At 34.6% G+C, this 15,511-nt stretch overlaps 1 protein-coding gene across 1 annotated transcript in view; it reads right to left on the bottom strand.

Moving 5' to 3' along the window:
- The window catches only part of MDGA2 (MAM domain containing glycosylphosphatidylinositol anchor 2), a 928,200-nt gene that overhangs the window by 88,687 nt on the left and 824,002 nt on the right, over positions 1 to 15,511 (bottom strand). The window contains exon 10 of the mRNA XM_018054380.1: positions 10,038 to 10,186. Coding sequence (XP_017909869.1) covers positions 10,038 to 10,186 — 149 coding nt within the window. The remainder of the gene's footprint in view (positions 1 to 10,037; positions 10,187 to 15,511) is intronic.

Below are 15,511 nucleotides of genomic sequence, written 5' to 3'. Positions count from 1 at the left end.
CTTTACTGCCTGAAGAAAAGCATGACGTATTTTTTGAAAGTTGCTATGACTCCCTGGTCTCTAGGTTGGATACGTGATGTACGTTTGCATCTTTGAAAGTTTGTTACTTTAAGGTTCATATGTAGGGACCTTATTGTATATGTTTGAATTTAGCATCTCTAAGCAAAGAAGCAGCTAACTAAATATAAGAACACTTCCTATCAATTTTTTATGTCATTTTATTAATACATGTATCTTTTAGAATAAATTCAAGCTTAGTATATTTAAAACATTAAAAAATGTTACATAGATATATTGGTTCTTTATTTTACATTATAAGATGAAGCTTTCTTCAGATTTTATGTTTTTAAATTTCATCATTTTATACTTCCTTGAAAATATTTCATTAAAGATATGTCTAACATTCATTTCAGTAACAACTCATTTTTCTTTCAGTATAAACAATCATATTCAATAATATTTTCTTAACATATAAAAATAAGAAAACAAATATTACCAAGTTTTAACCTAAGATTTTCTAAAGACAAGCACTTAGGTAGTGAATAGTTTCTTCATCTCTGCCTTCAGGTTCTCTTCTTTTCTGCAACCTACACTTGATCATCAAATCCTTCTCATATTGTCATATGAATTTGTCTTCAATTGCCACTGCAGCAGCACTGATTCACGTCGTTAATTTTCACTTGTAGTAAAACAACAGCTTCTACTCTATGGTGTCCCCTGTGTTGTACCATGATAGTACTCTTGCCTGGAAAATCCCATGGATGGAGGAGCCTGGTAGGCTGCAGTCCATGGGGTGGGGTCGCACAGAGTCGGACACGACTGAAGCGACTTAGCAGCAGCAGCAGCAGCAGCAGCAGCAGCGATTATTTGACGCCTCTGTTTTGGCTCTTCATGTGTCTCCCTACTTCTCTCAATGTAAAGTCCAATTTCTCGGGACCAGCTCATATGGCCCATAATGATCTCAGTCCCTTGTATCTTTCGTCTCTTCCTTCTCTCTTGAACTATCAGGAAAGGTCTAGATATACTGTATTATTTTCACTTCTCCAAATTTATCAAGCTGGCTTTGTACCCAGGCACCTGGTAATTTCTCCAAGTCTCCTGATATGTGTAACTTCTCTTCAACCCTCTGGTATCAGTTTGCTAGTATTTCTTTCATCAGCATTGCTCACATCCCAAAGTTAACTTAGGTTTCCCTCCAATGTTTTCTAGTAATACCTTACAACCATGCTTATTATCATACTTATCAAACTATATTGTAGTTTGATATCTACTTGGTTGGGCTTTCCCTGTGGTTCAGTGGTAAAGAGTTCACCTGCCAATGCAGGAAACCTGGATTCGATCCCTGGGTTGGGAAGATGCCCTGGAGGAGGGCATGGCAACCCACTCTAGTATTCTGGCCTGGAGAAGCCCAGAGACCGAGGATCCTGGTGGGCCACAGTCCACAGCATCGCAAAGAGGCAGACATGACTAAAGTGACTGAGGTTGCCTGTATCTACTTGGCTGACTATCTCCTCTTATGTTTGTTTGTTTGTTTTCTTAAGTTTTTTGACGTGGACCATTTTTCAGAAGTATCTATTGAATCTGTTACAATATTGTTTCTATTTTACGTTTTGGCTTTTTGGCTGTGAGACATGTGGGATCTTAGCTCCCAGACCAAGAATTGAACCTAGACTTCCTTCATTGGAAGATGAAGTCTTAAACACTGGACCACCAGGAAAGTCCCTCTTCTCATATGTTTTAAAGTCTCTGAAGATAAGAACTATATCTTAACTTCTGTAAGATTAGTTCTGTACCTAAACAAGAGTGATAATACCAATTTTACAAAATGTTTTGATATTTAATATTATACTTAAATATTTTCCTAATTTACATTTTATTCTTTTGAATCCAAACAATTATTCTATTTCCCTTTATCATTAAAAAATTTAAAAAGATATGATCATACCATGATTGAACAACTTATAAAATTAAAAGCTGAGGAGGGGCTTCCCTGGTGACTCAGTGGTAAAGAATCTGTGAGCTAAGGTCCATAGGGTCACAAAGAGTCAGACATGACTGAAGCAAACACACACACACAAAGCAAATGAAGCACTTTGTTATATTTTGCATTTGTTGTTTGAACTTTTTAAAACAGAACAGAAATTTGGAAAAAAAAAAAAAAAACCAGCAATCTATAATCAAGCAAGCATACAGCAGTAATTTTATGTAATTTTATTGATAATTGTCACATTCAATATTTATCATTTGAAGGTAAAATTGTTTCAGATATAGCAGTTGAAATATTTTAACTGCTGAAAAGAAGACACGTTTCTGTTATAGAAATAGTGTAGAAGAAATATACCATGTTCGTGGATTGGAAGAATCATTATGGTGAAAATAAGTATACTACTCCAAACCATCTATAGATTCAAAGCAATTCTTATCAAGCTACCAATGGTATTTTTCACAGAACTAGAACAAATAATTTCTAATTTATATGGAAATACAAAAAACCTCAAATAGCCAGAGAAATCTTGAGAAAGAAGAATGGAACTGGAGGAATCAACCTGCCTAACTTCAGACCATACTACAAAGCTACAGTCATTAAGATAGTAAGGAACTGGCACAAAGACAGAAATATAGATCAATGAAACAAAAATAGAAAGCCCAGAGATAAATCCACGCACCTATGAGCACTTTATCTTTGACAAAGGGGGCAAAAATATACAATGTAGAAAAGACAATCTCTTTAACAAGTGGTGCTGGGAAAATTGGTCAACCACTTGTAAAAGAATGAAACTAGAATACTTTCTCATACCATACACAAAAATAAACTCAAAATGGATTAAAGATCTAAGTGTAGAAAACTCCTAGAGGAAAACATAGGAAAATACTCTCTGGCATAAATCACAGCAAGATCCTCTATGACCCACCTCCCAGAGTAATGGATATAAAAGCAAAAATAAACAAATGGAGACTTATTAAACTTAAAAGCTTTTGCACAATGAAGGAAACTATAAGCAAAGTGAAAAGACAGCCTTTAGAATTTGAGAAAATAATAGGAAACGAAGCAATTGACAAAGAATTAATCTCAAAAATATACAAGTAGCTCATCCAGCTCAATACCAGAAAAATAAACAAACCAATCAAAAAGTGGGGAAAAGACCTAATCAGACATTTCTCCAGAGAAGACATACAGATAGCTAACACATCAAAACCACAATGAGGTACCATTTCAGGCCGGTCAGAATGACTGCTACCAAAAAGGTTACAAACAACAAATGCTGGAGAGGATATGGAGAAAAGGGAACTCTCTTACACTGTTGGTGAGAATGCAAACTAGCATAGCCACTATGGAGAACAGTGTGGAGAGTCCTTAAAAAGCTGGAAATAGAACTACCATACGATCCAGCAATCCCACTGCTGGGCATACACACTGAGGTAAACCAGAATTAAAAGAAACATCTGTACCCCAGTGTTCATTGCAGTACTATTTACAATAGCTAGGACATGGAAGGAACCTAGATGCCCATTGGCTGGTGAATGGATAAGAAAGTTATGACACATTGTTGTGGAATATTACTCAGCTATTAAAAAGAATGCATTTGAATTTAATGAGGTGGATGAAATTGGAGCCTATTTAGAGAGGGAAGTAAGTCAGAAAGAAAAACACCAATACAGTATATTAACACATATATATGGAATTTAGAAAGATGGTAACAATGACCCTACGTGCAAGACAGCAAAAGATACACAGATATAAAGAACAGACTTGTGGACTCTGTGGGAGAAGGTGAGGGTGGGATGATTTGAGAGAATAGCACTGAAACATGTATATCACCATATATGAAATAGAGCACCAGTCCAAGTTTGATGCGTGAAACAGGGCATTCAAAGCTGGTGCACTGGGACAACCCAGAGGGAAGGGATGGGGAGGAATGTAGGAGGAGGGTTTGAGATAGGGGATACATAAACACCCGTGGCTGATTCATGTCAATATATGGCAAAAACCACCACAATATTGTAAAGTAATCAGCCTCCAATTAAAATAAATAAATAAATTTAAAAAAAGAAATAGTGTAAAAATAAGTATGACTCCATATTTTAAAACAACTTAAGAAACCTAAAGAAATACAACTGAAAATGATAAAGCTAAACAAATAGTAATTTATATTTTAAAATGAAAGGAAGCAATAGGAAATAGTTATCAATTCAAGAGAACTCTGAGATTCATTCTTGAAACTTGAGGGAATGTTCACTGAGAAGTTGTATTTTCAGGTAGTCACACTCCTATGTAAAGCACTGAATTAGTCATCAGAATTACCAAATACAAAGTTTAGTTTGCATACCACAATAAAGTAACTTTTAATATCTCATTAATATGTTTGCTATTTAAAAATTTTTTTTCTTAGAAATATATTCTAATGTAAGTCTAAGGAACTGAGTGTATCTTGCCCAGAAGAACTAAAGAAAATATTTGCCATTTGGGTTAGTTCTCAGTCCATGGAGTAAATCTTGAAACTTAATAGATGACTGAGCACAATATTTTAATAATCACTGGATTTGGAAATGCACCAATCCAGGCATAACTAGAGAATGCATCTCTTGTTGGAACTTATGTGTGTATGCTCAGACATGGCCAACTTTTTGAGCCCATGAACTGCAGCCTGGCAGGCTCCTCTGTCCATAGCATTCCAAAGAATACTGGAGTGGGTTATCATTTCCTTATCTAGGGGATCTTCCTGACCCAGGGATCAAACCTGGGGATCTCCTGCATTGCAGACAGATTATTTACCATCTGAGCCACCAAGGAAACCAGTATTTATGAGATGATTAATGTAGTAAGAATTTTGTTGACTGACTGGATAAGAACATGAATACGATAACTCAAAGTATTTTAGTGTCAACGTTTAGTAAGACAAGAACAGGGTGAATTAAGGTATTTTATTCAATAAAATATCCCCTATTCCAAAGATGAGAGTCAAAAAAATCACATTCATTGTGGGTCTCTAAGACAGAGTATAAAAAGAAAACTGTATAAAAGTCTAAAATCCTTCATGTTTAGAACCTATAGTATATATGTTGCTGCTGCTGCTGCTGGTAAGTTGTGTCAGTCATGTAGTGTTTGACTCCGTGCGACCCCATAGACAGCAGCTCACCAGGCTCTTCTGTTCCTGGGATTCTCCAGGCAAGAACACTGGAGTGGGTTGCCATTTCCTTCTCCAGTGCATGAAAGTGAAAAGTGAAAGTGAAGTTGTTCAGTCGCGTCTGACTCCTCGCAACCCCATGGACTGCAGCCCACCAGGCTCCTCTGTCCATGGGATTTCCCAGACAAGAGTACTGGAGTGGGGTGCCATTGCCTTCTCCAAGTGTATATGCTAACTGGAGTCAAATGATACCTATGTTGTGTTGTATATTCAAATAACTCGGAACCGTTTTGCTTGTTTCTTAATTCTTTAGATACTAAAAAAAGCAGACACTCAAATAACCTTTTTCTCTTTCCTGTTAAGCAACAAATGAAGCAAATAGTTGGGAAGCTAGCAGCTGTCTAAGGAGATTAAACAATTTCTTAGCTGAGCCTAAAAAGTACAACTTAAAGACATTAAGATTTTGAGAAAAATTTTTTTCCATACATTAATTTTTTAACTTCACATGAAATATCTGTTCTCTTTTTAAGTTTTTTAAAGCAGTGATTCTAGAATTCTAATGCTTTTTTATAGATAGACAGCAGCAACATTTATGAAAAGTATATAAGCCAATAATCAAATTCTAAAACTTTTCTCATTATATTTAAATGAAGATCATACAATTTAATCAAAAGAGTCAGCTAATTTTACCAAAACTTTGGAGGAATGCTGGGTATAGTTACCAAACCCATCCAGGAAGGAGTTTAATGATACAGTACTGATTTTATAACCTTAATTTTTAGAATAAATAAGCTTTTAACATTTTGTGGATTAAAGAAAAGGTGGGCTCTTTTTGAACTGAATTTACCATGAGTCTTTAAGGGTCAAATTTACTTTTCATGCTTCAGCAAATCAAAAAAGTGTTGTATAATTGAAGTCATGCTTGATATTAAAAAAGAAAGTACTTTTCATTACACAATATAGACAATTTATAGATAAAAGAAATTATATATACATAGGCTCAAAATAAAACTATAGACTTTAAAATTATAAAGTATGTAATATAAATTAATAATCCCTTGGAAAAAAACAGTCTCACAGTCAAAGACATAAATAGTATTTATTAGAGAAGAAATCTTTTTTAAAAATTTATGTTGTGTAAATTTAAAATTTATTTTATAGAAATTTAAAATTTGCTACATTCCTAACATCTTTAAACATTATCCAAGTTACATTGGTTACATTCAGAAGCTCATTGATTCAAAATTCTAAGTTTGGGACATGAAAAGGCCATATTCATGTTACATAAAATCTCCACTACAATAATCATTAAATCAGAATTAAAGAAGGATTATGTTAAATGCTAGTATTTGATTGTGTCTTAAAATAATGTTAATATCTAAATGTGCATACTTGAGGAAGTTGGAATCTAAATTTTCTATGATAATACAGAAAAATGATTTTACTTAATGACTTTGTTTCCTATTATTAAACAAAGAATATTCTTAAAAATTATATCAATTTCATTGTATCTAGAATGCTTCTGCCCTATGGTCCTCAACTTTGGTGTGCAAGAGGATCTTCAAAAGAAATGATGTCTACTGAGGCCATTTTTGCATGTTACGATTTTTCATGAAAGGGTTAAATGTAAAGAATATGGGAGTGGAGTATGGAAAAAGAGTAGTGTTTATACTTGATCTTTCTGTTCTTATACTATATCTACAAACATTTCCTTTCTTTCACTTTGGCAGGACAGTGGAAGGCCATTATTCTTTATTGAAACATCCCCAAAAGATACATCAAAGTTTTTCTTCCATGGCAAGATACAGTGTCTGGGTAAATTACCAATTAAAATAGAGTATAACAAAAACAAAGCATCCTAGGAAAAAATAATACTTGTTTCTAAATATAAAAGAAAATCCTAACAACAAAGAAAACCAGAAAATAATGCTAAGGCAAGTAAACAGCTAGCTTCAGAAACTAAGAAAAAGGACTGTTTTTTGAACCATGGTTTGTAAAACCAGAAATATGTCTTCCTCTGGTGAATAGCATGAATCTCACAAACTTGGAAAGAATACTATTAGCATCAGGCTTACTGATCTGATCAAGAAAGCTTTAAAATAAAACTGATAGTAGAATAGAAAAATGTGAATTGGTAAAATGGGTATTAGAGAAGAAAATAGTTTTGAAATAAAAATAAGACAAGTGAAAAAAATGGCTAGAAATTATTTTGTGAAAATCATGGCTTGGAATACTACTTAGATCCAGGATATACACTGTTCTGAATAAAGCTGAAATAAAAATAGTACATATGTTAAACTCTTAAAATGCACTAAAAAAAAAAAAACAAAAACTGTTAACACATCCCAGGAAGATGAGTTTAAGAATTACCACAGATGTCTGTGTAAGGAGTGCCCTGCATAAGGGAACCTGGCCTGTGGTATAAGTGGGGAATATATTTTACTCCACACTCCAATTACCTGACAGGTATTATTATCTTTGACTTCCCAGGTAGGAGTCACGGTTTTGGTATGTTCAGAAATATTGAATAGTGCTCAAGGTTATATAGCTCAAAATGATAAGGCTAGATTGGCTAGAATTGGAAGCTAGGTGTGCAAGAAATGCATAATTTCAGCAAAACACAGTAAGGAGAAATTTATACACATGCATGCATGCAAATATAATGCATTCTAGTGTAGCAGGATGGGGGAAAATTACCTAACTAATTTGTTCACAAGGATGAACACTGACTGGGAAATGTGTGTCACCACATATCAGGGAGTTATATACTAGTTTTATGATCAGGAAGCAAAGACAGGAATTTAGAGATGTTCATGTCAGGAAAGGAAAATTTAAAGAAAAGAAACTCATTGGAAAATAGCATGGGAATCCCAGGAAAAAATATTACAGAAGATAGTGTATTAATAATGAATACAAGATATGGACAAGAAGGAAGGGCTTCCCTCTTAGGAGGAAGTTTAAAAGTTTTAAATCTCTCCATTTGAGAGGAGGACTTAGCTGGTAACTCTTCTGTCAAATATAATTTATAGAGAAGGTGATTTGCATACATAATGGAGACTTCGGGAATGAAAGTTGGAATACTTTTAGAATAAAACAAGAGAATGGTAAGTAGGGTTGGGTAAATTAATTCTGCAGATGTAACCAGACAGCTCTGCAGCATACAGAAAGCAAAGGGCAGTTATCCAGACACTTTAAGAAAATATAACCAAGGAAGAAAGTGAGAAATTAAAGATGAAATTCTGACTCAAATGTTGGAGAACAACCTATAACAGGAAAAAGGAAAAGATACCTAAATAAAATGATTCAATTTTACACTGCAGTTTGGCATTGTGTGTTGTGTTAAGTTGCTTCAGTCATGTCTGACTCTTTGCAACCCTACGGACTGTAGCCCACCTGCCTTATCTGTCTGTGTTATTCTTCAGACAAGAGTACTGCAGTGGATTGCCATGCCCTCCACCAAGGCGTCTTCCTGAGCCAGGGATGGAGCCTGCGTTTCTTATGTCTCCTACACTGGCAGGCAGGTGCCTTACCACTGGCAACACCTGGGGTTCTTTGTTTTTTAAAAACATATGTAATAAAAGATGAATATAATTGCTCAAATCATTGGGTAAGGGCTTGGAAAGGAATGTAAGGTATCTAAAGTCAAGAATGTGCTAAAATGCTCTAAATATAAAAGATCTAAAAACATTAACTGTGTTGAGAAAAGAAAAAGAAAAAGAAAAACATAAGCCAATAAACCGGGGGAGAAAGGGCTGCTGAACTTTTTCGTTTCTATCGTTCCATCAAGGAAAATTACCATTAAATTCTAACAAGTATAATAGAACAATTTTGACATGTATTTGGTATTTACTTAGGGACCGAAATAAATAAGAGTAATAGAGAAAATTTCCAAATGAACAATTCCTGCCTACCATGCCTGTGACCTGTGAATACTTAGACAAGAAGGATAAGAATATTCAACTTAAAATGTATCAATTTTAATGACATATATTGCATAGTCTTTTATTATAACTTTGTTAACAAGATGAAAAAAAACAATGGTTTTATGATATTGAGACTGAATGGATTGGTGGTGATGGATCAGTCTTTCTCTAAGCAAATTCAGTCTTTTCTACTTTCAAAACTCAAAATGTTATTGTATGATTTAGCTATGAAAGTGGAAAACACACTTTACAAATCTCTGCATAATACAAAGATGTTAAAGAAAGCTAACAGCTTATGTGATAATCAAATAAATCTTCAAAAATGTTTTGTCATGCTGAAACAGTGTTTCCATATAACTTACTATATAACAGGAAATAATGAAAAGACCTACATTTAAATTAAAAAAAAATATGTATCATTTATACCAGCAAAGGATAACTGAATTTAACATTGGTTCATTTGAAAAAGCTATGATATTTTTACAGACTCTATAATCTTCAGCTACTTTAGGAAAACACCCTACTTCATTGTTTTTTGTCATTTTACCAAAATATTTCCATTCTTCAGACACATTAAATTAACTTTTAAAAATCAGATATGCTTTGAATCCCTGAGAATAAAAATATGTAGGATTTCTAGCTTAGGAAATGAGACAAAGAATTACTCAGTGCAGGTAAATGTAAGCACATGTTAAATAAGTTTCTTTCATAGAAATTATACCATGTAATTTTTTCTACAGCACAGCCAAATGATGAAGTATTTCAGAAAGCTCCCTTTAGCATGTCTCACATCATAGTAAAAATGCATAAATTAATTTCAAAGATTTGTAAATAATTTGAAACAGTTCTTGGTAGTGTACTGTTATCTTTGATTTAGAAAAAAATATGGTCTGAAGTTCACTGAAAAATTTTTATATCAACACATCATCATAACAAGATCTTCAAAGAGAATCACATAAGCACAAAAGAAGATAATTAAATTCCTCACCTGCCTAATACCCAACCGGTATGCAACAATCCGATCCACTGCATCAGGATTCATTTGAGTCCACTGTAGACTGTAGGAGTAAACACGGTGTCTGTTCTGCCACACAGGATTGTAGGTATCGTAATAGAATTCTGGAGCATAGGCCTTTCCTAGAAACAGAAAGAGACCTTAAAATTAAATGTATATTACAGTCAAACCTAATTACTCTTTTTGTACCTTTTATTACTTTCTACTTCATGTTCCACAAGCAATTTTTATATTTAAAAAGTCATATGATTAAATTCAAATTAATTTATGGAGAATTTGAGAACAGATGCAAGATGATTTCCTGGTAGGTTTGATGAACAGTGTGAGAGGAAGAGAAGACCCAAGAATGACTAAAAGATTTTTGGCAAAAGAAACCAGAAAAATGGAATTTCCATCAACTGACATGAAAAGCTATGGGAGGATCAAATTTGAGGGGTCAGGAAATTATTTTTGAACAATTTGAATGATCTAAATGGAGACATCAGGTGAGATACATTGGACTAAAATGCAGGAGAGGCCAGGCTTGGAAATATAATCTTGCTAACCACAGGCATATAGATAGATTTCATTTATATATGTTTAAATATTTTCATTGATGCATAGTTGCTTCAAAATGCTGTGTTAGTTTCTGCTGTACAGCAAAGTGAAACAACTAAACATATACATATATCCCCTCTTTTTTGGATTCTCTTCCCATTTAGGTCATCACAGAACAGCCAAAAACTTTATCAGCAAGTGAATGATAACTCTGCCAAAAAAAAAAAAAAATCAGTGAATATGACAATCTGTGTTTATATTATCCATGTCTTTGGTCAGTAAATTGAAATTAACCAAACAATGATCAATAACAAAATGGTTTGTTTGTTTGTTTGTTTTTAGATTTTAAGGATACGTGAGGTGTGTGTGTGCTGTGTCACTTCAGTAGTATCTGACCCATTGAGACCCTAGGGACTGTAGCCTAACAGGAACCAGGATCCTCTGGCCCATGAATTTCTCCAGGCAAGAACACTGGAGTGGGTTGCCACACCCTCCTCCATGGGATCATCCCAACCCAGGGACCAAACCTGCATCTCTCGCATTGCAGATTCCTGTGGATTCTTTACCACTGAACCACCAGGGAAGTCCCCATACATGAGGTACACATAGTGTATATAACCTACATAAACCATCTCAGGTTTTTCTTTTAATTGCCAAATTGAAAAATGTACAAACTGTTGGGAATTATGGGTCCAACTCATTAATAATCTGAAATATAGACTTTTTACACCTTATATTTTATACCAACAATACATTTATTTATTAAATCAATATTTATTGAGAGTCTATTGAATGGTGAGTAGTGTTCTAGGCAATGAACAAAGAGGTATGGCCTCTGTCTTCCTAGAAATTGCTTCCATTTTCTCAGACCTTTCAGATAGATTTACAATTTTTACTGGATTTACGATTTAATAAATGGTAAGTTATTCAACAGACTTTATTTTTTTGAAATTAGGTTAAATATTAAACGTCCTCCTGAGGTTTTCATTCTGGGTTCCTGTTTGCAGGGAATTTTCTTACCTGGTTTTCTTCATCATTAATCACCTAACATCTAGGGATTGCACAAGAGCTGATTCATAAGAATTTATAACAGATAGTTAAAGAATGAATTTTGAAGACTAAGAATGAAATTTATGGTCTCTATTACCCTAGAGAGGTTTACCAGGAAAAAAATGTTAGATGAACTGAAGTTAATTTCTGATAAATTTACTAGTAAAATTAAATACATTGAATTAAATATCTGAATCTTAATAACATTTGGTAAAGTCTTACACCAACATTGTGTGCTTTTAAAAATGTTCTATGAAGGTTCATTTATTTTAATTGAAATTGGATTATTAATTCTATACAAATTGTCTTGCATAGGAGAAAAAGAGCCACCACATTTGTTTTATTGTTTCTTTATTTTGTATATTTTTTACTTATTACTAACTATATGAGAGTGCAAATTCATGTTCACATCACTTAGTAAAATCTAGATGAGAGGAACAATATACTGAATGAAGGGATCAATACCCAAAATGTCATTGACAACTTGCATTTGAGACAAAATTTCCCAAACCATTATCGAGGAAGTACATTTGATAGAAGCCTATATAATGAGTCGAGGGTTTTGATTAAAAGTAAACATCCAAAATGTATAAATGAAGTAGTGAGCTGTTTAAGTGAGTAATGTCAATATACAGTGTTTTCATTAGAAATTAGTGTCTAGATTGAATTGAGGAGGTAACTATCAATGGTTGGTTTTTCATTTATTGCTTTTTATTTTTGCTTTTTTTGAGGGGAACAGGGAAAGAGGGGATTGCTTTTGTAACTAAGCCAAGAGGGAAATACAAGGGGTATTAGATTTAGTGCTATCATTCATATTTTCATAAAAAAACAGAATCAAACAGAAATAACAAAAGAATAAAGTCACAACCAGAGGCTATTTAGCATGAAAAAGAAAAAAAAAATCCCTCAAAAACTGGCAAGTGAAGTTTTTCTGAGAGTTGAAACTCCATCACAGAGAAAGAGAATCAGGCTATATTTTAACAGATCTATGAAAGATGAAAGCCAGTAAGAGGATGCATATTCTGATTTAGGAATGTTCTAGCAATCCTCTCTGAATACAGGCTATGAATATTCCTTTCACTAAAGGTATGGTTGTCTGAGGAGTTCTTACAAACAGCTGAGAAAAAAAGAGAAGCTAAAGGCAAAGGAGAAAAGGAAAAAATATACCCATTTAAATACAGCATTGCAAAGAATAGCAAGGAGAGATAAGAAAGCCTTCCTCAGTGATTAATGCAAAGTAATAGAGGAAAACAATAGAATAGGAAAGACTAGGTATCTCTTCAAGAAAATTAGAGATACCAAGGTAATATTTCATGCAAAGATGGGCACAATAAAGGACAGAAATAGTATGGACTTATCAGAAGCAGATTTTAAGAAGAGGTGGAAAGAATACACAGAAGAACTATACAAAAAAGATCTTCATGATCCAGCTAACCACGATGGTGTGCTCACTCACCTAGAGCCAGGCATCCTAGAATGCAAAGTCAAGTGGATCTTAGGAAGCATCACTATGAGCAAAGCTAGTGGATGTAATTGAATTCCGGTTGAGGTATTTGAAATCCTCAAAGATGATGCTGTTAAAGTGCTACACTCAATATGCCAGCAAATTTGGAAAACTCAGCAGTGGCTACAGGACTGGAAAAGATCAGTTTTCATTTCAATCCCAAAGAAAGGCAATGCCAAAAATCTACTGCACGATTGCACTCATCTCACACACTAGCAAAATAATGCTCAAAATTCTGCAAGCCAGGCTTCAACAGTACATGAACCATGAACTTCCAGATGTTCAAACTGGATTTAAAAAGGCAGAGGAACCAGTGATCAAATTGTGAACATCCACTGGATTATTGAAAAAGCAACCGGGTTCCAGAAAAATATCTACTTCTGCTTTATTGACGATTTCAAAGCCTTTGACTGTGTGGATCACAACAAACTAAAAAATTCTTAATGAGATGGGAATACCACACTACTTGACCTGCCTCCTGAGAAATTTGCAGGTCAAGAAACAAGAATTAGAACCATACATGGAACAACATACTGGCTCCAAATTGGGAAAGTAATACATGAAGGCTGTATATTATCACCTTGCTTATTTAATTTATATGCAGATACTTATATGTATCATGCGACATACTGGGCTGGATGAAGCACAAGCTGGAATCAAGATTGCTGGGAGAAATATCAATAACTTCAGATATGCCGATGATACCATGCTTATGGCAGAAAGCAAAGAAGAACTAAAGATAAAAGTGAAAGAGAATGAAAATGTTGGCTTAAAACTCAACATCAGAAAACTAAGATCATGGCATCTGGTTCCATCACTTTATGGCAAAAAGATGAGGAAACAATGGAAACAGTGAGAGAATTTATTTTCTTGAGTTCCAAAATCGCTGCAGATTGTGACTGCAGCCATGAAATTAAAAGACACTTGCTTCTTGGAGGGGCTTCCCTGGTGGCTCAGAGGTTAAAGCGTCTGCCTGCAATGCAGGAGACCTGGGTTTGATCCCTGGGTCGGGAAGATCCCCTGGAGAAGGAAATGGCAACCCACTCCAGTATTCTTGCCTGGAGAATCCCATGGACGGAGGAGCCTGGTGGGCTACAGTCCACGGGGTCGCAAAGAGTCAGACACGACTGAGCAACTTCACTTTCTTTCACTTTGCTTCTTGGAAGAAAAGTTATGACCAACCTAGACAGCATATTTTAAAGCAGAGACATTGCTTTGCCAACAAAGGTCCATCCAGTCAAAGCTATGGTTTTCCAGTAGTCATGTATGGATGTGAGAGTTGGACAATAAAGAAAGCTGAGCACTGAAGAATTGATGCTTTTGAACTGTGGTGTTGGAGAAGACTCTTGAGTCCCTTGGACTGAAAGGAGATCCAATTAGTCAATCCTAAAGGAAATCAGTCCTGAATATTCATTGGAAGGAATGATGCTGAACCTGAAACTCCAATACTTTGGCCACCAGATGTAAAGGGCTGACTCATTTGAAAAGACCCTGATACTGGGAAAGATTGAAGGCAGGAGGTGAAGGGGATGACAGAAGATGAGGTGGTTGGATGACATCACTGACTCGATGGACATGAGTTTGGGTAAGCTCCAGGAGTTGTGATGGACAGGAAAGCTTGGTGTGCTGCAGTCCAGGGAGTTGCAAAGTGTCGGAATGACTGAGCAACTGAACTGATCTGATCTGAGAGTTATTTAGTTAATACCTAACTACCATTTAGCAGGGATGAAATGGGTGGATGATTGTCAACAAAATGGCCTTGAAGGTAGGGCTCAGGCTCAAGTCTGAAAGTTGCTATGAAATATTTGCCTACTGTTTCTTGTATTACTTCAATTGTTTTAAGCACAATTAAATTTACTTATAAATCCCATTTAATATTTCTATTGGATTGGCCAAAGATGTTAGATAAAACCCTATTGAACTTTTTGGATAAGTCAATAATATCTGTAGTCTAGTTCTATCTTTTATTGACTGCCAGAAGAGTAACTGGCACATTGGTATTGCCTGTATGTCATAAATGCAAATTGGCATAATCCTAGAACTGATTGTTTATCTAAACAAATACTTTTCACATTATTGAAGCAGTTTGACACTGAAGTCAGAAAACAATTGGCAGGGCCTATGTGAATAATATGAATTTATTTATCAAAATCCCATTTTCAAGGTTGTGAAAGATTAAGGTACAATCTAACCCTCATTTAAACATTCTAAGTAGATCACATTTTCCCATAACATATCATCACAATCTTTATATTTAATGGTAGATTAATATAAAGGCTTTTCAATGTATTCTTGAAATATTTTATTTGTAGTGACATGTCTACATTATGTATGAGTGATATTTTCAGGAAATATT

The sequence above is a fragment of the Capra hircus genome, chromosome 10 (assembly GCF_001704415.2).
Source record: "Capra hircus breed San Clemente chromosome 10, ASM170441v1, whole genome shotgun sequence".
Taxonomy (NCBI): Eukaryota; Metazoa; Chordata; class Mammalia; order Artiodactyla; family Bovidae; genus Capra; species Capra hircus.
The sequence above is the reverse complement of the archived record's forward strand: the minus strand, read 5'-3'. Positions and strand labels throughout refer to the sequence as shown.